The sequence below is a fragment of the Polyodon spathula genome, chromosome 4 (genome assembly GCF_017654505.1).
Source record: "Polyodon spathula isolate WHYD16114869_AA chromosome 4, ASM1765450v1, whole genome shotgun sequence".
Classification (NCBI taxonomy): Eukaryota; Metazoa; Chordata; class Actinopteri; order Acipenseriformes; family Polyodontidae; genus Polyodon; species Polyodon spathula.
Window position 1 is genome coordinate 79,522,150 of NC_054537.1, and position 25,963 is coordinate 79,548,112.

A 25,963-nucleotide genomic window follows, 5' to 3' on the forward strand; every position below is an offset into this window, starting at 1 on the left:
ATCACACTCTCTGGTCCAAATTTTGCCGTAGTTCAAAGAGATTTGACTGCAGGTTCAATCACGTTGGCAGGTAGAGGTCAGGTGTTCCTCAGTTGTTTTATTGTGGTGTTCCTAGACATGTTTGATAGGGTTCATGTTGGGACTCTGAAGAGTCCAGGGAAGAAGCTGCAGCCCCTCTCGTCTCTTCCAGGCTGTGGCGATTCTGGACGTATGGCATGTGGCGCAGTCTGGCTGAACGATGATTCTGAAAGAATTGCAGTGCAATGTGCCGAATTGAGATGTGCCTCAATGAACACCAACTCTGTCTTTCCACTGAACCAAATCACACCCCAGATCATGAAGCTGCAGCCAACATGTTTTACCATTGCCTTTCAGCAATTGTTTCACAGTTCATCTTCATCCCTTCTCCATACCCAAATGTGCCTGTTTGAATTGAATTGTTGGGAGTGGGACTTCTCTGAGATCAGAATGTTCCTCCAAAACTGAAGTGGTCTGACAGTCCCAGTGTTTTCTGTGATGTACATTTCGTCGCTCATTGCAGCCCAGACTCTGCAGAACCGTTGTGCTGTACGTTGGCTCATGGGAGTTTAACAAACCCCTGCTTTCTTTTCACTACTAAGCTGTAACTTCATTTAAGCATCAATTTATAGTCATATTTGATTGTTTTTACTTGAGAGTAGCTGTTATTTACTTCATGTTAATATTGGACTCTACTGTTGCCAAGACACAATGAGATAGTCGTAATGGGGACCAGCCAGGACGTAGCTTTGCTGTAATGTATGAGCCTTCAATGCTTTCCCTCTGCCAGGCAATGCGGATTTCCTATTGGCCCGGTGTTGATGGCAGAAGTGTAATGCTGACTCCAGGGGTGAGCCTATTTGGGCCTTGCTGGCACATCAGCACATATACGGTGATGCTGGCTCCAGGGATCAGCCACAGTAGGGCCTCCCTAGCGCTCAGCATGGAAACCATCTGGAATGGCTGGGTGAGTCACCTTGCAGGGGACATCCGATAGGCACATCCTGTCTTCTGTGTTTCGTTGACTTGCCCACAACACCTTGGGAAGGCATGGCAGTGATGCTGGCTTCCCAACACTTTTCTCTCCTCCAGCCCAGTTTACTTAGCTTAGCCATCCATTCCTTTTCATTGAAGTTAACGCCTTCTTTCACTCTTTTGAAGTCTCCAATCGTCCTTTTTCCTCCTGAACCAGAGCCATTTGCCACCTCCTCTCTCTCTCTCTCTCTCTCTCTCTCTCTCTCTCTCTCTCTCTTTGCATGCTGGGAGTGCGGGATGTTTGAGGGAGGTACGGGAGAATCTGTTATTTATTTATTATTTATAGACTAGTTTTATTTACTGATTTATACTGAATTTAAACGTTTTAGGGCTGTTTATTGGAAGCTCCCCCGTTTTCATTTGAATCCTTGCCTTGTATGCATGGGGTGAAGATAGTTACAGAGGAATACGTATCTGTGGACTTGCTGTGGGGAAGGTAGTTGGGTTTAAAAATATAATGTCTGCATCTCGAATGAATCGGGCAGTAGTTATTTTTTTTTAATAAATTAAATTCTAGTGAATAGGGTGGTAGAGGAGGGTGTTATTAATGACACTTTCATCGCCGTTCTGTGGCTGGCTTCACCTGTAAGCAGGATCACCATTTCCAATGATCCCTCGTTCATGAGGAATGTGATTCTGGAGCAAGAGCTGCAGTGATACAGTAAACTAGTGTCGCCGATTAAAACGTTTAAGTCTTGGGTTTAAAGCGCCAGATATAAAACATGTAATTTCTTTTCGGAGGCAAGTATCAATGAAAATGAATGAGCCATGGGCTATGACAACATCCCCCCAGAATTCCTGAAGCATTTAGGACCACGGGTAAGGTCATGGCTGGCTGGGTTTCTAACGCGTGTCCTGTCAGAGTACCACATGCCACGAGTTTGGCGATGCTCAAAAGTCATCGCTATCCTGAAACCGGGTAAGGACCCTCGCGTCGCAGCAAGTTACAGACCTATATCATTACTTTCAGTATGCTACAAGGTCCTGGAGCGGGTGATCCTTAAACGCATCACCCCAGATGTTGAGCGGATCCTCCCAATTGAACAAGCAGGTTTCAGAGCAGGAAGAAGTACATGTGATTAAGTCCTGGCTCTAGCTACCTTCATCGAAAACGGCTTCCAGCGGAAATTTAAAACTGGTGCTGTTTTCTTGGATTTAACTGCAGCGTACGACACTGTCTGGCGCACAGGCCTCTCGTTAAAGCTGGCAAAATCCTTGCCAACTTGGGTTCCAGATGCCGTGGAGTTCCTGCTGCGAGACCGGAGGATACGAGTACACATGGGTGAAGAAGTGAGCAGGTGGTGGATTCAGCAGAACGGTCTCCCACAAGGAGCTGTTCTCGCACCCACTCTCTTCAATATGTATGTCTCGGACCTTCCTCGTACAAGATCTAGCAAGTTCATGTATGCGGACAGCATCTGCTGTGCCACTCAAGCCCAAGCTTTCGAAGAACTGGAAGAGCATCTCAACATCGATATGGCAATCTTACCCGACTACTGCAAAAAGTGGTGACTCCAACCAAGCATCACAAAAACTGTATCAGCAGTTTTTCATCTGCACAATGCAAGTGCTTCACGGGAACTGAATGTAGTCCTAGATGGTAAACTGCTTAAGCGCGATCACAGCCCAATTTACCTCTGTGTTACCCTGGATCGTTCACTGACATTCCACGACCACCTGATAGACAGCCACAAAAGTCCGCGCACGAAACAACTTGCTGAGTGTGTTGGCCGGCATATCATGGGGAGCACAAACACCGGTCCTCCAGTCCACAGCCCTTGCTCTCTGCTACTCAACAGCTGAGTACTGTGCCCCAGTTTGGTGTTGCAGTTCGCATGCAAAGAAAATTGACACTCTGCTGAACTCTGCAATGCGGTCCATCTCCGGCACTTTTCACTCAACTCCGGTCCAGTGGCTACAGGTGCTGAGCAACATCACACCTCCACACATTCGGCGCAAGGAAGCAGTGGTCAAAATCGTCAAAGATCCAGGATAACCCGGCACTGCCATTGCATGACCTTATTCTCCATCCACCAAAGGTGCGTCTGGAATCTAGACGTCCAGTCTGGCTGTCACTTCCTGACCCTGATTTGGTCATCAACAACCCCGTGGCAAGAGGAGTGGTTCCAGAGCGACACTCGCAACCAGTTCCTCATTGCCGACCCAACAGACCGCCCGCCCAGCTTTGACCTGCCACGCCAAGATTGGACTTTACTCAATCGCTATCATACTGGTCACGGTCGGTGTGCAGCATGTCTTTATGACTGGGGTCTCGTAGACAGCCCACTCTGCTCATGTGGGCAGAAACAGACAATGCTTCACGTTGTGGAGGACTGTCTGCTGACAAGTTTCCCGGGTGAACTCCGTGCTTTACACACAGCTGTTGATTCAGTAGTTGCTTGGCTGCGCCTGAACAGCACATGCTAAGAAGAATGAGCTAAACATGGTGATAAACACTGTAATGAAATATAACATTAATTAAATTTAATATTGACAGTAGTATTTATAATATATTTGTAACTTCTGAGGATATGAAATGTTTTGTTTTTGTGGGGCACATGAAGAGAATGTCAGAGAGAGAGAGAAGCTAGTGGGAGTGCAGAAAATGAAGTGGTGATTGAGGAACAGCAGGGATAGATGACAGTACAAGAAGTTGAAGTGAAGTCTGTAATGTAAATATGATTTTAGAGGAGGACAGTAATGAGAATAACTAGAGTGATTTTAAGGTCCTAGGGAAAAAGAGGGGAGAGGAAAAAAGTGTATCGGATCTTTGGAAGACGCTGTGCAGAGTGGATTAGGGGAAGAGAGCAGCGTGCCTCTCTCTGGGTTAAACATTAAAATCACGACCCGGACGTGGGGGGGGGGGGGGGGGGGGGGGGGGGGGGGGGCTATGTCTCGGATTCCTCCTATCTCTTTCCTGGTATCTATGGCTAAATTAATATTAGGCACTTTTAATGTTAACTGGGATAGGAGTGCATATAAAAGTGTGTGTGTTTAACTGTACTGAAGACTATGTGTTAGATCAGTCGCACCCCCAGTCTGCTCGGGAGCTTTCTGCTGTCTTGAATTTTTTTGATTTGGTGGATGTGTGGAGGATTAAAAAAAGGTCGAGATCGACAGTATACTTGATGAGAGCGGGCAACACCATAGTATCGGGTGCCAGGTTAGGCCAGGTCACACACACACACACACATATATATATATATATATATATATATAAGTAGATATAAAATATATATATATATATTATATATATATATAGTATCGGGTGTATATATATATATCACACACACATCAGATTAATTGTAAAATAATACCAAATGGACTGTCAGACCACAGTATTATGTTGGTTAAAGTGATTTTTCCTGATTTCTAGAATGCGTAGCCCCTTTTGGCATTTTAATATAATGGAGAAAAAGGCATCAGAGAGGAAACGGATACTTTGAGGGCTAATGAGGGCAGGAGTAATGAAACTGAGCGATGTGAGGAGCCCACAGGGGGATTGAGTAGCTAAGAGGAGGTGGCAGAGAGATTGGGGCTGCATTCGGTCAGAGTGGCTGGGGTGTTCGTGGAACAGCTCCGATCAGCATTGCCAGCAAAGGCTAAGCACAAGCTGTATGAGGAGGAGCCAAGTGAGGGCGAAATAGAGGAACGGTTCTCCTCGATAACGGTGTCGCTGAAAATAAGCACTCAGAGTAGATCAGTAGCGCTGCTGAACCCTGCCAGGCTTTGTAGGTTTTCCATCTCTGTGGTAGAGAAGAAAAGTTTGTATAGTGCATGTGAGGGTGAGGCACGCCCTGGCCTTGCAGGGGGTGCCAGACGCACCCTGGAGGGAGGGTTTGGGGATAGGGGAAGAGGTGCGGCCAGCCCGGAGAGCTCTGTATAAACCCCCAATCCCAAAGAGATCTGGAGATTGACAGATTTTACACACTGTCATTGCCATCAACTCATTCATTTCTATCATTAATCCTGGCACTTCAGACTGTTGTCCGTTTGGTAGTGAGAGGAAAACTGTGTTCCATGCTTTCATGAATTCCGCCCATTTGAAACCTCTTTTTAGACAACAGAGCTTTTTATTCCAAAGGCTTTCTTTGTGTTTTAGTGAGGAGGTTTTTATTATGGGGGTGCAGTATAGGAGGAATAAGAGTTTTAGGTGTCAGGTGGCAAATTTTATACTTGGGCAGGCAAAATTGGCAATATTAAAGAGTAGGAAGAGGAGAGTGGTGTGGAGTGATTATATAAATCTGCTCAGTATTTTTAATTTGTTGCTTGTTCCTCGGATAAAACTAGAACACAGTTTTTATAAGATAATGACCAATATGGAGAAATTTGAATTGTGGTGTGTAGACAGTGCTCTGTGAAGTGAATGAGGAAAATGAACTGATTTTGTTCTTTTAAAAGTATTTTAAATCTGTGATTGTGTGTTTGAGTTTGTGTTGATACTCTTGAGAGGCTCAGGCTGATCCTTGAAGCCAGTAAAATAACTCTGTTTTACTTATTTTGAGATTGTGAAAAGAATTTGATAATAAGAGTGTTTAAAAGTCAGTCTCTCTCGCTTTCTCTCTCTCTCTCCTGTCCACTGAATCCAGTATCGGAGAATCCAATATTGAGTGCGTGACGAATCCCCAATTAGCATAGATGGTATCCCACAAACTTATCCAACTCCCATTCTACTGTTCCAAAAAACCAGAGATCCGTGTCAACTGTGTGCCAACCCATTTTCTCACTGGCTGATTCATCCTGATTTACGTTCAAAAATATTGTTGGTTTCATCACTAGCTGTACTATTGGAACTACTCTTATGTATAACAGGGGTACTGGTATCCTACGAACTGTGTTATGCATCCTGTCACTGGATAGAACTCATCTTTTGAAATACTGATCAGTGGCTGACTCTCTAGGGGTATTTTTCTTACTGTATTAGAAGCTTAAAGCAAGTGTCTTCAGCATCTTGTTCAGTCTAAAACCGCAGAGTCATTAAACAGCAGCACACTTTGTATAGAGACAGTCAAGCCCTTTTCAAACCTATGTTTACTTACACGGCTTGATTGATAGGCTGTTTGCATTGAAGATAGTGGCTTATATTAGTGTTGCAGCTGTCACGCTCACAGACTCATTCCCAGGGCATCTGCACAGTTTTTTGTGGTCCAAAAAAAACTTTTCCATTTTGTATTTTCTATTTCAAAGAAAAATGCAAATGCAAATGCAAATGTCTAATACATGCAAGTAAATTATTTTGTGCTATTCTAAACTTTAGAAATATATTTAAAAGTATGTGCATGCATAAATTGTAACATGCCATCAACATTTTACTGTGCATATTCTTTCCATTTTATTTGATATAATCTGAAAATAACGTTAACTGTATTTGTTTTCATTGTTAGTGCAATGCAACAGTGTATTATACGGACATCATGTCACGCAGATAGAATGTAATAAGTAGGTGGAGACGCAAGGAATTATTTTAAATATGTATTGTGGACAGACGTAGTAATCAAATGTAGAAAGTAGGGAGTGTGTGTGTATATATGTATATATATATATATATATATATATATATATATATATAATAGTATATATATAGATATATCTATATATATATAATTTATGTTTTGAAAAGGAAAAAAAATTCTAATTTTAAGGTAAAACATTTACTTTTTTTTTTAAATCTTACAAATAAAGTTCTATAAAGGTGAAAGTATAGTAGTGTGTTCTGGCAAGGGTCTTTTAAAACCTGTTGTTAACTATACTGTCACTAAGCCTTTTATAGCACTTTGTAAAGACAGTGTGGTAAAAACAAAATCATAAAATGCTTTGCTGTGGAGTTAAACCTGTGGCAAAAAATGCTTAGCTGTAAAAGTGTTAATTGGCTATCTCTACAGTAGAGCATTCATAATGACTGGGATCGATGAAGCTGTAAAGGGTGTTTTGTGCAGGAACACTTTTCTTGATCATTTTTTTCTATAATCAGAACTATATATCCAAGTACAGTACATGCTTTTTGTATGAGTAGCCAATGTCAAAGACTTAAACACTTCACTAAAACTTTAATTTGTTTCAGCCTAGAGATAACCTTGCTGAAGAAGAATGAAGGACCCATGTGGCAGGAGCTGGTTATGGGCAACCAAAGAGGAGAATTTATAATGGACCCTGCTCAGGCTGCCATGATAAATGAAAGTTTAAGGCATCTTACTTCAGAGGACTTGGTAAGTAAATGATAATACAGCTGTACTGGGGCTAATTTCAGGATACGTGCAAAGTGATTTGCCGCTGCAAAACACCCATATTGAGGTCAAAATCTGTTTTTGCACGCGCATACCATGTTTAACAGCCTCCAAAATGTTGTTGAAGCTGACACCCTGGGATCCTTCAAGAAGCTGCTTGATGAGATTCTGGGATCAATAAGCTACTAACAACCAAACGAGCAAGATGGGCTGAATGGCTTCCTCTCGTTTGTAAACTTTCTTATGTTATGTTCAAAGTGGGACACTTTTAAATGATATATTGAAATGTATTCAAATGAAGAAAAGAGCATGAAATTGCGTGGGGATCTGGAATACGAAGCAGGCACAAACATTATAATGAGATGCAAGGAATTTCCCTTACACTTGTGAAATTGACCCTCCAAAAACTTTGCACCTCCTCTTAGGTGTGTGTGTGTGTGTGTGTGTGTGTGTGTCTATATATCTATATATATATATATATATATATATATATATATATATATATATATATATATATATATTACTTATGACTAATAGCATCGTAAAATTTAATAGTAGTCGTGACCCTGTTTTCCATCTAAATTAGTTATTCAAGGGTCTTTTTATTGAATCAACTTTATTGACAAAACAGGAAGTAAGAGAGTTGGAGAGAGATAAGCCATGTGGGCTGACAAAGCTGCATTGCAAAACGGTTAATGAGTTGTGGGGATACATTATTAATATTTTAATTCAGCCGTTTTGATACCAACTGCAGTGTTTTAAAAGTTGTAGGCTTGTCGACCAGCAAAAAAAAAAAAAAATGGTTTTGCCTATTGCATATGTTGTCAACAGCTACAATAAATTGCAGGTGTGTTGTGTTTTTATATATATATATATATATATATATATATATATATATATATATATATATATATATATATATATATAGACACACACACACACACACAGTGCCATCAAAAAATATTTGCCACCTGTCTGATTTTTGTGCATTTTTGCAAATTTTTACTGTTGAATTTGGTCAGATCTTTTATTTGGGTTGTAGTAGTATATAGAGGGAGTCTGAGAGAAAAAAATGACATCAAAGTTTGGTGCTTCTTTCATTTGTTTTGTGTGCAAGGTAATCAAACATGCAATCTTCAGGTGTGAAACAGTTATTGCCCCCTGTCACAAAGACGGCCGCAGTGGATGATGACAGACCAGAAACAGGAACTGACTCAGAACATAGGTTTTGGAATGGTGAAGGCGCTGATGCGCAGTTTAATAATTATCCAGACAACAAATAAAAGGTCCATAACAAAAACAGCACACAGCATTTGAGGCCAAAATAGACAAACAAAACGAATAGACATTGACAAAAACAGGGTGGACGAACGCTACACAAAACAATTGACATTTATAACACCGTGTAACAACAATTTTTTTTTTTTTTTTTTTTTTTTCCTGGGTAGTAAGTGTTATTTCCTAATTGCTTATGCCTCAAAAGTATAGAAAATGGCTATTATTCCCCACAAACTTTGCTTTTGTGACCAGGACAGTGATATTTCAAAATATCACTATTTCCAGTGGTTAAACAGACAAATGTGTGTCTTTTCGTTCACATAGTCAGAAAAAAACAACATACGAATCCAAATTAACATGTATTTATACTATAGTAATACAAAAATGACTACAAAAGATTTAGAAGCGAGTAGTTTTTCGAGATTTACGATTTTACTGTAAATACAGTATAATCATAAATCTCAAAACTACTCACTTCTAAATCTTTTGTAGTCATTTTTGTATTACTGTAGTATAAATGTTAATTTGGATTCATATGTTGTTTTTTTCTGACTGTGAACGAAAAGACACACATTTGCCCATTTTCCCATTGGAAATAGTGATATTTTGAAATATCACTGTCCTGGTCACAAAAGCAAAGTTTGTGGGGAATAATAGCCATTTTCTATACTTTTGAGGCATAAGCAATTAGGAAATAACACTTACTACCCAGGAACAAAAATTGTATTACATAGTGCAATCACGCTTTTCTCTCTCTTTCTCTCCCCTGTTCTCCACTCCCGAACACAACCGTGAGTGGGTGAATACATGCAGCTTTTATGCAGCTGTACCGAGACTCGATTGATAATCAGTCATTCAGTTGGAGTCGCGGTACAACTGCACGTGAATTAATAAAGTGCAGTTCCCCATGCTCGCATATTAATTACGTTTTACTTGCACGTGAAGTGCAGTGCAGTCCTCAAACCCAAACACAAACACACACTCCAAACACCCATGCCACACAGACCCGCCTACATCCCGTGCACCAACGACCACACACCAACACCAACATACAACAGCAGTTTATGCTCGAAAACCCACAAATGTCACTGTCACTGAGTTGAAGCAGTTCTGCATGAAGGAATGGGCCAAAATTCTTCCACGGCTCTGTGAGAGACTGATCAATAACTACAGGAAGCGTTTGGTTGCAGTTATTACCACTAAAGGTGGCGTAACCAGTTGTTGAGTCTAATTGGGTGTTGTATAAAGTTTTTTTAATAAATAAATTTAAATAAGTATCAATTTTGTGGTGTTTGTTCACTCAGGGTCCCTTTTATCTAATATTAGATTTTGGTTGATCTAACATTCAGTGTCAAAAAAATGCAGAAAATCAGACGGGCAAATACTTTTTCATGGCACTGTGTGTGTGTGTGTGTGTGTATATATATATATAATCACACACACACACACTTTAGCAGTCTGTTACTCGCTTTGAGTTTCCTCTGCATTCTCGAGGTCTCCCTATCACATTAACTGGTCTGTGCCCCGAATTCTACTGCACAGTTCAAAGTGCATGTGTTTAGTAGCTGCCACTATTGTAAAGTTAACAATTCCTTAACTTCTTCCAGTCTCCAATTTGCTATCACTTTCTTAATAAGCCATCTTATTTGAAAAAAATTAAAGCGTGTAACACTGACGACAAAAATACCCAAACATGTCTGGTATACAGTCACGTGGGATGTTTCAGTCCATGCCCACTACAGCGAATTAGTGCTGGCATAGCTTTTCACACAGGAGTTGATGGTTCAGTGCTGTCTCTGAACCACCTCGCGATGGCTCTTTGACAGTATAGGCAATTCACACAGACCAAAATGCCACATCATTGCCGGTTCTGAGCAGTCATAACTCATCTGTGTGAAAGGGATACAGGACACAAAAACAAAGGAAAAATATAAAATGAAATGCATATGACTAGCGCCTTGGCTCTGCCACAGGCTCTGTTTTAAGACCTCCAGACCATGAGTGGGATGATTCTTTATTCAAAATTCATATTCAGGATCTAACCTTTTTACAATTTTCATGAACATATAAATTTAAAAAACTTGTATATTTTACATTTTTTTATATAAAATTTATATATATTATATATATATAGATATATATATAATATATATATATATATATATATATATATATATATATATATATATATATATAGGTATAGTACAGTTAATTTCTTTGCGTCAACATGCATAAAGAAACGCCTCCTACGTCTACATGATATTCTATGAAGCCATATCCAGATTATTTCTAAAAGTATTTCAGGTCAGACACAGTCAAAAAAAAAAGAAATTTCAATTTCAGGTTTTTCTTTAGTATTTTAAAAGTCTTGTTTTAACGTTCAAATTATTTTAATGAATGTTTTATTGTAGTGGATATTGTGTTACAGTACGTTGGTTGTATTTTGTAGTGTTGTGTTGTTCAGGTCACCTCTTTTACTGGAGAATAAAATTATAAAATACAAATGTGAATCTTCAGTGATTGAACCATAGCACAAGGGTGCTTATACTGGAGTTTTCAATTAATATTCAGAGCCTGTGGTGGTGTTTTGGAGGAATATTAGAATATCAAGTTAAATAATTACATTTTTTTTTTAGAATGCAAACCCTGAACAAAATAAGCCACCATGCAATGCTCAGGAACTGGAGGAATGTGATATCTTCCCAGAAGACAGCTCAAGCCTGACGCGACTTGATGGCAGTACACTGAAAGCTACCCATGTGGTAAGATTATGTCTGTGGGCCTCATTAAACAACCATGCATTAACATTTTAATTCTGCCCTTTCCAGCTATTGGCTTTTTCTGATAAGCATACATATTAAGTGAAGTTTGAGTTTAGGATTCAGAGCCTTAGCTGTGCATTTGCGTGTGTCACTTTTAAATATTCAGAGTCATTATAAATGCGTTATCAAAAATGCCTTGGTTCGTTAAAATACTGTTCAATTATTGCATTGACATGTTTTATTTTTGGGATTCATGGTCTAGTAAAATCACATTTTATAATTAAAGAAATTGAACCTTCCATTCATGAAAGATGTGTGTCATGAAAGGGTAGCTTTAAACTGCCAGTTATTCATTGTGACATTGAAACTGTTCTAGTCCACTTTGGATGTTTTAAGAAATGCATTAAGCTGTATGTCAGTGCTCAAGTGCAGTTTGTTCTTTTTAGGTAGATATTACTGACAAACGACAATACAAAAGAAGCTACTGCATGTGAAAACCTATTTCACATGCAATTTCCCACCCAAAGATGACAGTGTACACATGAGACATTACCTCTTGAGTTCATCCCTATAGGTACAGATCTGTTCCTTGGGCTGAAAATATTCCGCGCTCAACTGATCGTGTGCACCCTGGGTGGCAGGGCTTTCAAGTTGTTGATTTCCTTTGTCAATCTACATCAGAGATTAACTACTTTCGAATGTCACTTATTTACAATATGCTTTATATATTGTTTTTTTTTTTTTACCTTTTTTTCTTTTCTTTATTTAATACATACGTTGTGTTTAATATGCATCCCACAATGTGTATAACACATCTTGTATACTATCCTAGAAAAAGCATTTAACTTAAGCAGGTGCGTACCCTAGAATATATTTTTACAGAGGCCACCCAGATTTTTGTATTCAGAAGCTTTACATGGCAAAGCATTTCCTGGATCTGTGTTGCAGTAAACACTTGCTGTATCACCAGTTAAAATCATCCCAATTTTAAATTTTGTAATCGTTGGATTAGAAATACAGTACAACACACATAGTCCAAAATTGTGAACTTGACATGGCACCTGACCAAATGAGTTGATGGAAACGGTGCAAAATATCAATTTGTAGCTGACAGCCTCTCCCTTTTTAATCCTGCATAGTCATTTAACTACATAAATTATATAATAATGAAGTACTAGGTAAAATCCATCTTATTTAAAATGAGTTAAATCAGTTGAAGAAAACATTTAATATACAAGTAACACCATCACCAAGCCCCACAGAACCTCACCTCTGGGTACAAAAAGGTTAAGTATCACAGGATTATGAATCAAGCTGGTGCACAGATTTCATGAACTAGTTTTAATGGGTTTTTAGATATTTACATATTACTGGTATTCAATCTGATCTTGTGCCTTAAGTAGTGCAGCTAATAACATCTTCAACAAAAATAAAATGTATAATAATCTTCTTTTAAAGGCCACTGTTAAAAAAAAAAAAATAATTATAACATTTGAATTATAACTTTTTTTTCAACATTTCTCATCAGTAAGGCAGACCAATATAATATGTTAAATCCAGGGCTTACTATGGGGGGGGACGGGGGGGGACGGACTCTGATTGTAATTGAGATTTAATAATGATAGTGCTCCAAATTAGAAAGTCTGTTTTCGTGCATGATGAACGCAACTAAGTTTTGATCATTTTGAGACGTCTGAAGCTTCGCTCTGCCTGGGTGCTGCTTATTGGTATGGTCAAATAAATCTGATATAAAATACTCGGGTTGGGGAAAGGAAGGATCTGATCAGTGGAAAGAGAAGAGGTCTTTGTAAATTTCTCAGAAGAGTATTCATCAGCCACAGTATCAACTACCAAATCATTGGAATAGTACTGTGGTAAGAGAATTTACATTCTCCAGCGAATTAGAATTAAGACAATGCCTTGGGTTAAACCACCAGGAATGCATTTGCCATTTCCCTAAAGACGGTAACCCTTTCCTCAAACTGCTTCGAAAACACTTCCAACGCATAATAAAATGTTCTAACTTTGAAGCTGTCTCAGTTTTCTGTGATTTGGTTCCTCTTCAGCAATTTCATCAAAAAATATTTCTTTTGTGCACTCTTCCCTTCTGAAAGACAGTTGTTGAATTGCATTTTCTGGCGATTTCCTTTGCCGAATCTTCCATGCTCTCAAAGGCCTTTTCTGAAGGAACACATGACGATGCCAAAGCGTTTTTTTTTTATGTTCCTTTTTGCTTTTCGGCGCCCGATTTTAGCAAGATAGATGCAAACGTTGAAGTGCTTAACTGTGAATTACATTTTAAAATCGATCCGCGCATAAATACTGACTTTTTCCGTTTTTAAAATTGTAATCTACAACTAATCTCAAAACATAAAAAGCTACTTAAACATACTTTCTGACGCTGGTCTAGAGACAAGCAAAATCATGTCTGTGAGAGGACACCATAATGAAAGCTCAATTCACAGCTACTGGACAGCAAATCAACAAGGAAGACACGATTTGGTCCACAATTCTGTCATCGGCTGGATCCAAACACCACCCTCCCTCAAAACCAGCCAGTCAAACTCCCAACCGTTTCTGTTCTTTCCGCACCAGCCAATCCACTCCCTGCCAGCTTGAATGATGCCCCGCCTCCAACAAGAAGTTTAGAGTTAGACTCAAAACTACACAGACTATTCAACAATTGTACATGTCCAGATAAATTATAATAAGAAAGAGTAAGACCCCAATAAATACATGTAGCAATAATAATAATTTTGATAATGTTTTCTCTACATTTTTCTGTACATATCAGAAGTTCAAAGTAAATATAGGGTTTTAATTATTTAAGAGAAAATGAAAGAAAGAAATCATTTTCTAACAGCGATAGAGCCCTCTCGATGCGTGCTCTACCGTGTGGTAGATGACTTTGACTTTCATTAGCACCCAAGCCTACAGCTCAGGACGCATAACTACAGTCGCGGTCATCTACCACACTGTAGAGCCTGCATTGATGGTCTCTCTTGCTTAAATAGATGTACCTACACCACCCCACTCAACAGCATATGACCATCATGACAGTAAAAATAGACAATGAAGCTTTCTTTCCTTTTGTATAGTTAGTGATCAGCGTATGTGACAGATCGGTTTTAAATGTATTATTTTTGTTATAACCTGTTTTAACAACAATGTATGATCAATTGGGTTGATAGTTTGGTGTGGTTGCAGTTTTCAGCTATGTACTACACACAAAAATAAAAGTTTAAAATGTCTCCACTTAGGAAGATCTGAGAGGGTGGTTCCATATCAGAAAATATTTTAGTGCATATTAATGATTATTCATACCAAGTTTCATGCTTCTAACCCAAAGTGCAAGGTTCTGGCAATATCTCTGGTTAACCGCACCACTATAAGACCACTTCTACTGTAGGCTTACATTACACTTTCCATACTTGCCCAAACCATAGGTTTATAGATCCCTAAACATGTTAATGAAAGTTAAATGTGTTGCTTTAATTTAAGCTTTTCATACCTGCTTTAGTTTTGAAATTAATATTTATGGATTTCAATTTGTTTTTGTAAAACATTGTATTTACAATTGGAATAAATTGCTATGTGATGTGTACAAAATTTTGAAATTAACAATGATTGAGACCAACCACTGTTCATTTTGCTTTACTGTAGAATGATTTTAATTTATTTATTTTTTTGTGCACAGGGGGAGATGAATAATTGGTTTAAACTGAATATATGAATTAATAATATTTAACAAATCAGTGTGAATTAATTGAGCTGCACAGATGGTGTATTTAGCTGCCAAAAACAGGACCAGCAGACTGAGACAAATGTGTTATAGAATTATTCAGACCATCAAAACCTTAGATGGAGCATGGTGTGCTTTTAAGTTGTTGCCGTTAAGCAAATTTAAAATAGTCAACTCGTTGTTTTCGTCTATTTCGTCAGTAAGGGCTGGAAATCCTGTCTATCTTATTGAGCAGCTAAAGTTTTATTTTATTCATTGCAATTGCACATTATTACAATGCCTTAAAGTACAACAACACTTTGCTGATTCTTAGAGTCTTAGAGGTTTGGACAGTTTGTAGAGAAGCTGTTAGATTTAAGGGTTTTAATGCTTTAGTCTATGATCTATATTGCAAAAGTGTAGAACCATAAACTGTCAAACGGAGGGGATACAATTTGCAGAATTTTCATCTGTGGTACTCCTCCTATTGCAACAATTTGTATTCCAACGTAACTTTGTCTGTGTACCTGTATAGAGTTTCAATCAGCGCCTGACTGAAAAGTGCTGTTTTTGGACAACAAAATCAGAACGTTACTTTTTGGGAACACTTAACCACTCTGTGTTGACATTACTTATAATACAGCTCATACAATGATTGCACTATTCTGAACGTTTTCAGAAAACAAGAGTTTTCCATGAGTTCATCTAATCTGATTGACATTTCAAACAATTATTGGTCTGTTAAAAACATCACAAATATTACCTGGGGAATTTTACTTCTAGAGCACTGATTCTTTCAAACAAGGTAATCCCAATACTATAAATAGGTTTTGTTAAGAATGTTGTTTTAGAAGTATAACACTTAATGACTTTGTTCAATTCAATATGATTATCAAAGTATATAATCTCTCTGCAACAAATCACCAAACTTCCTCAAATGAGAATATAACAGCCTGCCACCGCCTTGGGAATCAATCCTTTAATTCTTTTTATGTCCTTGTTACAAATCTGCTGAAGGCAGCTTTTAACATGGCTGTAGTTGCAATACCAGTAATCATTTCCTTTTGTCGTTTGAATGATTTTTAGTATAACAAGTGTGAATTTCTTGTTTCACGTTGTGAAAAGTAAAACGATATATGAATATGGAACGGAATCGATGCTATGGTGGAAAACTATTGTTCCTGAGGAAGACTAAAGCATTACACTAGACCTTAAATATACAGTCCATATATGTTTTATTAAACCTTGGAAGGCAGCTTTATCTCTCTTCAGTTTCCCAACTGCAGCGTAGACAGTAACTCTTTCTAAAGCCGCTGCAGGTCCTGTGGCTCTTATTTCTCCTGGGCTACTAAATCTGTATTTTTGGTAGGAGGTGTTGCTGACAGACACATGACTTTATTGCAGCTTTTGTGTTTTTAGCATCTTTTTCGTTTAGGATTTGTTGAAGCTCCTTTTTTTTTTTGTGAATGTTCAGCATAGAAGCTTGAGTCCGTCCGAAGTCAGAGCTGTTGCTATGAATCTGTACCATTGCTATGAATATTTCCAGTGTGTATGTACCAGCTATGTCTTTGCTGTGGTTATGTACCACTGTTAAAGACTTATAAAGCTCTAGTGCAAACTATATATCATATGCTTAATGTATCATGATGGTGTTTTAACAAATCACAAGATTTTACAAGGTTTAATAAAACCTGAATGGTATTTTTTTCCTCTGCAACAGGTTCGTTTTCAGTATGTGTATACTCTGTATCCTAACATATTGGTTCCATTATTTTCAGCATGTTCATGTCATATCTTATATTAATCTTTATCCCTAGAGGTGGTTGTTATGGGGAAACAGGTATGTATCTCAAAAAACAAACCATGTCTTTCACTCTTCTTTCCCAGGTAAAGTTGTCATACTGTGACAAACAGTAAGTACTATAAAAGTCATGTCATTGTAAATAGGAACTGATTTTCAGAATATGTAAGACACTTTAGATTTGCAGGCTTGAGGATGTGGTGGTTGAGTAGTTTTAAAATGTTTTCTTTCAGGGCCATTTAAATGTCTCCCTCCTTTTTGTATCATAAGCTGACAATATGACATAATGAGCTCTGACAATGCATATTATTTTTTATTATGGAGGCAGCATTGCCATCAGGAATACATTCTCTATAAATGTTACAAAAAATAAAGCTCATAAAATAGCTCCAAACAGAACATCAGTTCATTATAAATTACGGTACATACATGGCTTTTATGAGAGAATTTCACTTTGAGTGCAGTATTTGTTTCTATGCGAGTCATATTGGGGGGGGGGGGGGGGGGGGGGGGGTTTCTAAATCTTATCTGAATCCATCTTAAACTTGTATTGCATTACAGCAGGTATTCAATTCAAATTGGAAGTTCTTTCTAATTGCAGATAAACCACGTAATTTAGTCTCAATTTACAAAGCCTAGTACACCTACCTTATGTAAATGTAACTTTCGCATCAAGAAAGCAGGAGTCCCCATATACTTATTTTCTTGGAAATTGTAATTAATCAAGGTATTATATCATTTATACTTTAATATCCGATTGTATGTGCCTGTTATTCCCCACTGTTGTTTCTACATCAATCATTACTTAGCAGCTTACAAGTGAATGCTGTTTTTTAACCACTGGGTCTGGTTGTGCGTTAACAAGTCTAGGGGTGTGATTCTGTTGACAGGGGAAAACACGTTTGCCCCTGAATTTGATGAAAAAACTCGGCTCAAACTGGAGCAAACTTCCTTTGCCCTGCAATGTGATGTTGGTGACCATGCTTTGCCCTGTCCTTTTCCATCTGTGTTAGTGCCAGTTCTGTGGTAAACTTTAGGGCTGATTTGAAAAATAGATTTATATGAAGAAATAAAAAATGAATACAAATATATCGTACTTACTTCCAGTAAATTACTGTATGAAGTAATTTTATTTTGAAGTGTTTTACATTTTAATTTATACGTAATCCTTACCAGTGTGACATCTTTTGCCAACGTTTCAATCTCCACACATGAAGAAAATATTATCTTTTAAAAAAATACATGGAGTATATTATTTTACACAGGCATGAATTACAGGTTTTATATTGTTTATGGAACAGTTTTTGTTTGTCAGAATTTTTCAGAGCGACATTAAAATGTATGTATGAAGCTGGTTGGATCATTGTTTCTGTGCAGTGTCACTTTTATTGGAAAAACAATGGAAAATGTATAATTAAGTCAAGGAACTGATGTAACTGTGCCACACAAGTTAGAATAAATATTTAATGCTTAAAGTGGGAGCTCTGTTGGTATTTATTTAACTGTTACAGAGTATCATTTGTTGATTGTTAGGACAGCCGGGGTACTTTTTGTTTTACCACTACACCCTTTGTCTTCATTGGTCAACGCTAACAGAATTCCGCCAGTGCCCAGTTCAAACTCCATTCAGAATCACAACATGAAGGCCAGGGCACAAGTAAAGAACTTTGCTCTCTGCGTTTCTTCAAAATCGGGCCCTTGAGGTGAATACGGAAAAACAACTGAATTAGGGTACTGTGTGTGAAAATTATAAAAGTTATTTAGATTTAACAAGTGGTGGAATTCAACACCATATTTTTTCATTTATTTTTCCTAATGGCCAAATGCCTATATCCCAATAATAAGCCTGTTTTGCATACAAGATCCCAGCTCTATGTGATTCTCTCAGCTCCTGTCCCAGGCATCTGTTTTTTGACTGATGTTTCCAGTAAATTGATTCAGTCCTACAGAGACCACTGGTTAATCAAAACAGAACATACTAATGGTGTTAATTGATAGATTTATGCAGACAAAAGAACAAAACAACAATTAAGGAAGTGGAAATGTAATTAAGGAATTCTAGTGTGACACTGCTAATCTACAGCATAGTCTCTAATGTCCAGTCAGTAGCTATGTTTTCATCAAAAATATTTAAGCGCTAAAACTAATGCGTATTTAAAAAAATATATATATATTTTTTTTTAAAAAGCACAATAAACTGATTGAAACGGACAGAAATTTGGTTAATTCATGCAAGAGATCAAATAAATACGTTCAATAGGAGAGAGTAAATTTTATCCTGTATGATAAATGATGTGCACAAATGCAATACATTTTTGGGGGGGGGGGGGGGGGGGAGTTTAATCAATACAAAATTCAACTTGTTTGAGGCATAGCTGCATTTTCAGCCAAGCGACAACGAAGTCAAGAAGTGCAAATGTTGCCACTATCACAAAACGGGGGCATTTTACATGTCTTGTTTTATAAAATGATTATGTTTTTATTTTGTTTGATATTTCACTGATGGTGAAAAAAGGTCTTTAAAAGGTCGACACAAAAAATCAAATATTCTACAATTTAGCATTTACTGTTTTTCAGGTAACATTTCAATATTTTATTATTCCTTAATAAATATTATGTTTAAGTCGAGGATTATGCTGAAATATCTATTTTTGACCATGAAACAAGCCCCCCCTTTTTTTTTTTTTTTTTTTTATACCATGAAAACAATACCACCCTACCCATGAGTATCCCACTTAGACAAAAGGTGGTTCTGGCAAAGAAAGATGCTGAAAGTTTTCATAAACAGTCATTCAATTAAAAGCAAAACAAAACAAAAAAAAAACATTGTAGACACAACCACCAGTCATTGCTTTAAATTGAAGAAGCGAGAGAGTGAGTCATGGACGTCAATTATACAGCTGGGATTCAGTGAGCACAGAAGCTAATGGGCTGTATTTGACAGCTGTCTTTTTCTAAATAATAGTAATAAAATAAAAATTCTGTCACATTTTCTAAGATAGTATTTGAACATGGATGTATCCCATGACAACCAGTTTCCTGCACCTAGAGGAGAAATATCGTATTTTGGATCAGCCTTTTATATACTGGAATATACCACAGCATTATAAGAAGAACAATAAAACGACAAGCCTCTACATTACATGAAAGTGCACATACTTTAAATGTAACCCAAGATTGATAAAACAGAACCTAGAGGAAACCAATTTACAATAACTTGTTTTTTTACCAGATACAATAGCATTAGTGTGTATGCTCAACCTGCAGACATTTTCTTAAAACCTTGTACCAGTATGAATGTTTCACAATCAACAATGTCAAGGCTTTAGCCTTTATGAAATGCTGATCCAGTGATCCAATTAAATAATCAGATTGATTTGCAAACCTAGCAGGCAGTGTTTTAATTGAGAAAATACATGGTGTTAAGATGTGTAGTTTTCCACAGAATATGCATGTACAGTTTTATATTTAGGACTTGCTCAACCAGCTGCAACCAATTTCTTTTCACTTCTTTTTCTTTTCCGAGTACAATGCAAAGTACTGTATATACCCAAGGTGATTGAGTGTCATTCTAGATCATTTGCACACTATTTTATAATCTTTACCATGATTTATTAGAGTAGATGGATGCTAACTGCCGCTTTACAATGTTACTGGACAGAGTGAACTAAACACCACAAATGCACTCTGATGCTTTTTTAGAATAGTGGTGGTTAACCAAAATCTTCAGGGTGTTTTGGTCTTGTTTTTTATTTCCCCAGTGGAAAATTCTGAACATCCATCATGCAAGTGACAGTTCTGCATTTGGTATGTGATTTGAAAAAAATAAATAATTAGTGTTTGTTTTTGCTGCAACAGCTCCTGTGCGTTAACAAATAAGCTGCTAACACTGTAAACCAGTATTACACATGTGAGAACTGGCACTCAAAAAATGATATTTTATAATTGTTGAATTCATTCATGCCCACAGTCAGGAATTTTGTTTCAGAAGTCAGAGTGATTAGAAATATTAAGGATGGCTTAATAACAAGCCTGTAGCAAATAGACAGACATCATTGTGCTGCTATGAAAATAATAATAATATATAATAATAATAATAATAATAATAATAATAATAATAATCTTTTTGTTAATGGATTCTGCACAGAGTTGTTTGTGGTGTTCTTAATTAAGCTGCACAAATCTGGATAACCATATCAAATGTGTATTAATTTTTGTTTAAGACCATTGATGTTTATTTTATGAACACAAATAATAATGAAAATAATATTCTAAAATGGCTTGCATAAATGAAGTGCTGTGATTGGCTGAACAAGATCACATGACCGTGCGGTAATAATTCTTGCCTCACGGCTGACATCATAGACCAACTTACTTACCTGATCTATTAATATTACTACGACTTAATAGTAAAAAAAATTCTGTAGGTAAAAATGTCAACATACAACTGAAACAGCATTTAAATCACTCAACAATCTTTTTGGATTTATTTTTTTAAACCATATCTGTCACCAGGAATTACAGAAAAATTGGCAAATATACTGTGGTATTTATTTAGTCAGTGAACAGAACATAGAAAACTCAGAGGCAAGCAGCAGCAGTAACACTATTCAAAAGCCATCTGAGAAATCACCATGCAAGTCTCACTCAGCATGTAATATACTGTACATGCAGCAGCTGCATCTACTTATTAAACTAAATAGCGCCTTATAAAACTGACTAGCGAGTATGCAATATTTAAACTCGACACAACAGATGCATCTCACCACTACACTCCAATTTCAGAAACATATTTAAAACAAAATTAAAATCTCTCCTGCGCTCTACTGACACAACCATTGGGCTTAGGGGTGGGACGGTATAAAATTTGCACGGTATGATAACCGGTTTAAAAAAAAAAAAAAAAAAAACCTTGGTAACCCTAATGTCACGGTATACAGTACATCATGCTAGTTATAAAATAAAGGCTCAAAAGAAAGACTAATGTAAATCTCTTATTACCGTAATTAACAAAAATAAAACCAACAAAACACACTTCCTTTCTTTATAAAGACAGTCAGAATAATAATAAAAAAAACACACTGAAGTTGTACACTTTCTCAAGGTTATACTACAACAGCATTAAGATATATTATTTGCTCAAAATGACGTGGTGCTGTAGTTTGACAACATTTTAACGTATAAAATTAAATAAATACTTTATGGCAAATAGAATTGGGAAATGATCAGTCTTTTGCTTAAAACACAAACATAGGTTATTATTTCAATGCACTAAAACTACTGCTGCCACCTTGTTAGTGGAGGCGAATGACATTTTATCATTATACAATGAAGCCATGAACAGCCTTGTCCATGCTATATTTATTAAATAAATCAATTGTTAAAAAAAAAAAAAAAATGTATTAAATCTGTGATAAGTGATGTATAATATTCCAATAAAATTAATGTTGATCTATTACATTAGCCTAACTGTTGATAATCCAGACAAATATAGCACGTTGAAAATGTGTGCTACGCTGCAAGGTTTGGAGAAGGCGTTTCTCTAAAAGCTGCGTGTGACGTCAGAAGACAGCAGCCAACAGAAGCCGACGCAGCAAGCTCTGGGTAACAGAATGCAGCAATTCAAACATGTATTCTGTGTTGCTGACCGTTTCCTTAAAACCATTATCAAATTACAATATCAGTTCACAAAAATATCTTCCTCAGACACTTTGCGAAGGCTGCACGTACCATTGCTTGATTTGGAAGAAGCGTATTTGCAGTTGAAAAATGCGTTAACTGGTGTATATAAAAGCAACGGTATTAATAACGTAATGTAAACCGAAAAACCAGTTTACCGACCCATCCCTAGTTAGGCTTTTAAACACGTTTGGGTTTGGCTTGGAACTCTATTGTGCTCGCCGCGGACGGGAAGGACTGCAGCACTGTGCAAACTGACACGGAACTCAATTAGTCCACATATCATCTAATGCAGGTTTACAATCTAAGGAAATTACAGCGGTTACCGGCATCGTGTGAAAACAGCCTCAAAATATTGGTCAGCTTCTCTTGATGGCCACAAAGCCTGAATAGGATCATTTCTTACAAAAAATAACAGTGCCAGTGCATTGCAGTGTTTTGGCTGTTCCATGAATCCTCCCTCAGATGTGGGAAATCAGTCTGCTTGCAATTCACAAATGTCATTTCATCTCAAAATGTTACTGTAAATGGCAATGTTCAATCTAATGTTTATGGCAAATAAAAAATATATGTTACAATCAAACAGTCTTCAGGGACTATTTTTTTCTCAGTGGAAGGATACATAATGTGTTTTTTTTTTTCCTTAAAGCCAGTTTATGTAATTATTTAAAAATAAATAAATAACCATTTTATAAGCAAAATAACCCACTCCAGGGTGTGGGGTAAGACGATTCTTACCACAATTCCTGGGTGGTTGAAGACTACGCACCCAGGGCGTGCGGTAAGAATTGTCTTGCTACCCTGTCGCTGGTTATTTCTTACATAATTCATGCTTGGAGATCTGCTCTGAGATGCGTTGGTTTATTCCATATTCTTAGTAAACGACAAACCATTCTAGATCTAAACTCATTTTATCAAGTTATAAAACACATACAAATGTGAATTGTCCTTTCATTAAAGTAGAATGTTTTGTGAATCATCAGGTTTTTGAGTTTAAGAACGAATAAGCTAGGTCTATAGTTGAAGGATAGGAATATGTTTTTACATTTCTGCCATACATTAAATCAGGATATAAGGTTGCAAATTCTCAATATATAATCCAATATTAAGCATGTCATTTAAGGTTTATGAAAGGGCTAAATGTTTACCATATTAGAAATGTCTTAAATGTTTTATTTTTCTTTGAGTGTTTTAAGCATTTATCAGGTGATGCATAACAGTGCTGCTTTTAGAGCTTACTTGTAAAATAATGTCAGGCACACTGTTGACAACTATACAAATCCTTGTCAAAGTGGATTTGTTGTGTGTGTGTCATTAAAATATAATATAATATATATATATATATATATATATATATATATATATATATATATATATATATCTATATATCTATATATATTGATATATATTCCTGAGATATTTACATAAATGTATACAAATGTTTAGCAAAAACAGATCATACATAACGGTTTCTTAGAAGCCAGAATTTACTGTAGTCAAGACTCTGAGGTTTAGGCTAGGTACTTTGTTGCTAAGGAAATTAACTAAACAAAAGTGCTGAACTCTCCATTAAAGTCAACCAAAGCTGACCCTATTAAAAAAAAGTTACTGTATATGAAAATAATGATAGTATAATTTAATAATGGATGGTAAAATGTATACAATAATATTTAGATGTGTTGAAGGTGTAAACTTATGTTTACTTAAGTGTTATGGACTACTTATGTTTCTTTTTCTAGGTGAACCTTGGAAGCCACCAGTACCTGTTTAGTGTTGTTGTGAACCCAGCTGAGATGCCATGTTTCTGTCTTCGCCACGATGTGGATGCTTTACTGTGGCAGCCTCATGGAAATCAGCCAGATAACATGTGGGAGCACATTGCAACCTTCAATGCCTTGGGTACTGAAAGAAATGCATAACGATGCTTGCGTGTTGAATGCCGTTTCCTAACCCAGTTTGCCTGTTTTCAAACAGGTGTTATTTTAACAAAGTTTTATTTAATGGAGACTCGTGGTGTTTTTGATTTTGTTTCCTGAAGTTGAACAAGGGTAATGAGTCAGTTTGTGATTGCTATTGATCCCAGTTTAACTGCATTCTGATCAAAAGGATTTGTGCACCTCAGGTAGTGACAGCCTTGACCTCTGTGTAAACCCATTAAATTAAGAGTCCCAGAGGTTGTGTAAAATTCTTGGAGGATAGTATATTTTAACAATTCCCACTTGTATGTTGCTATTGTGCAGCATACATATGTTTTGTCATTATAAGTGTATGGAAAATGTGCACATTTACCAGATGCTCTTGGGGGTTGGTCATGATTCTGCAATCTCCATTTAGGCTAAAAGTGCTTTAAACTTTACATTTTTAAAGTTCCCAGAATGTAATGACTGAAACAGAAAATGATACAAAGTGAATGTTAACCACAAGAAAATTAGTTCAGATAACTCCTGTGTTAGTTGGGATAACGATATTTCACACCTAAATAAATGGCTCTTTAGGTGGCTACATATTCAGTAATTTGTACTGGTTGTTTGACTTATCTTTACCTCCTGAATCTTTTTTCATTTGTAGGATATGTTCAAGCATCAAAGCGTGACAAGAAGTTCTCAACATGCTCGCCAAACTATTCCTATGCTGCTCTGTGTGAGTGCTTACGCAGAGTGTTCATCTACCGGCAACCCTCTCCAGTGTCCACTGTGCTTTACAACAGGAAAGAAGGAAGACAAGTAGGGCAGGTTGCTAAGCAACAAGTTGCAAGCCTGGAATCCAATGATACCGTCTTGGGATTTAGAGCAACAAATGAGAGGTTATTTGTCTTAATGTCAAAGAACATGTTTGTTATAAAAGTAAATACTGGAAATTAGAATATACAGCTTTTAGGCTTCTGTTCTGCAGTAGTCTGTGCTCTTTCACATTACAAAATACTTTAGTCGGTTGAAGCTATGAAGGCTATTGTATCACCACCAACTGCAAATTAAACATGCTTTTTTTTTTTTTTTTTTTTTCAAATGCAAACAATTGTTTATGTAATAGAGAAAAAACTGGTTTGTTTTTGGAGCATACTGCATAGTAGCATTATTGTTTAAACTGTGTAATTTTAATTGCTAAATCAATACATAACTTTTGGATTAAAAACTTTCAATTATATTTGATGCAAGGTAATTTATTTTATTTTTATGGCTTAGAACTGAAGCTTAAATTATTCTATATATATATATATATATATATATATATATATATATATATATATATATATATATATATATATATATATATATATATATATATACACACACACTTCTATTGAGTTTTAATGTTTAACAAACAAAACAAATAAACCACCTAGCTCCATTTTGAGCACTAACTAAACACAACTGGACCGTAGGCTGTTTACCTGTTTTATAAAAATAAAGCTCAGTTTAATGCAATTACAAAAGGAACACACAGT

At 36.7% G+C, this 25,963-nt stretch overlaps 1 protein-coding gene across 2 annotated transcripts in view; it reads left to right on the forward strand.

Annotated features, from left to right (window-relative positions):
• nudcd1 (NudC domain containing 1) overlaps nt 1-25,662 on the forward strand; it is a 93,832-nt gene extending 68,170 nt beyond the window's left edge. Inside the window, exons 7-10 of one of the 2 annotated variants that reach the window (XM_041248656.1) lie at nt 7,115-7,259; nt 11,192-11,317; nt 24,258-24,417; nt 25,087-25,662. In XM_041248656.1, coding sequence (XP_041104590.1) covers nt 7,115-7,259; nt 11,192-11,317; nt 24,258-24,417; nt 25,087-25,379 — 724 coding nt within the window. In that variant the 3' untranslated portion in view covers nt 25,380-25,662. The remainder of the gene's footprint in view (nt 1-7,114; nt 7,260-11,191; nt 11,318-24,257; nt 24,418-25,086) is intronic. The other variant, XM_041248657.1, reaches the window with a different exon arrangement.
• The last annotated feature ends 301 nt before the right edge of the window (nt 25,663-25,963 follow it).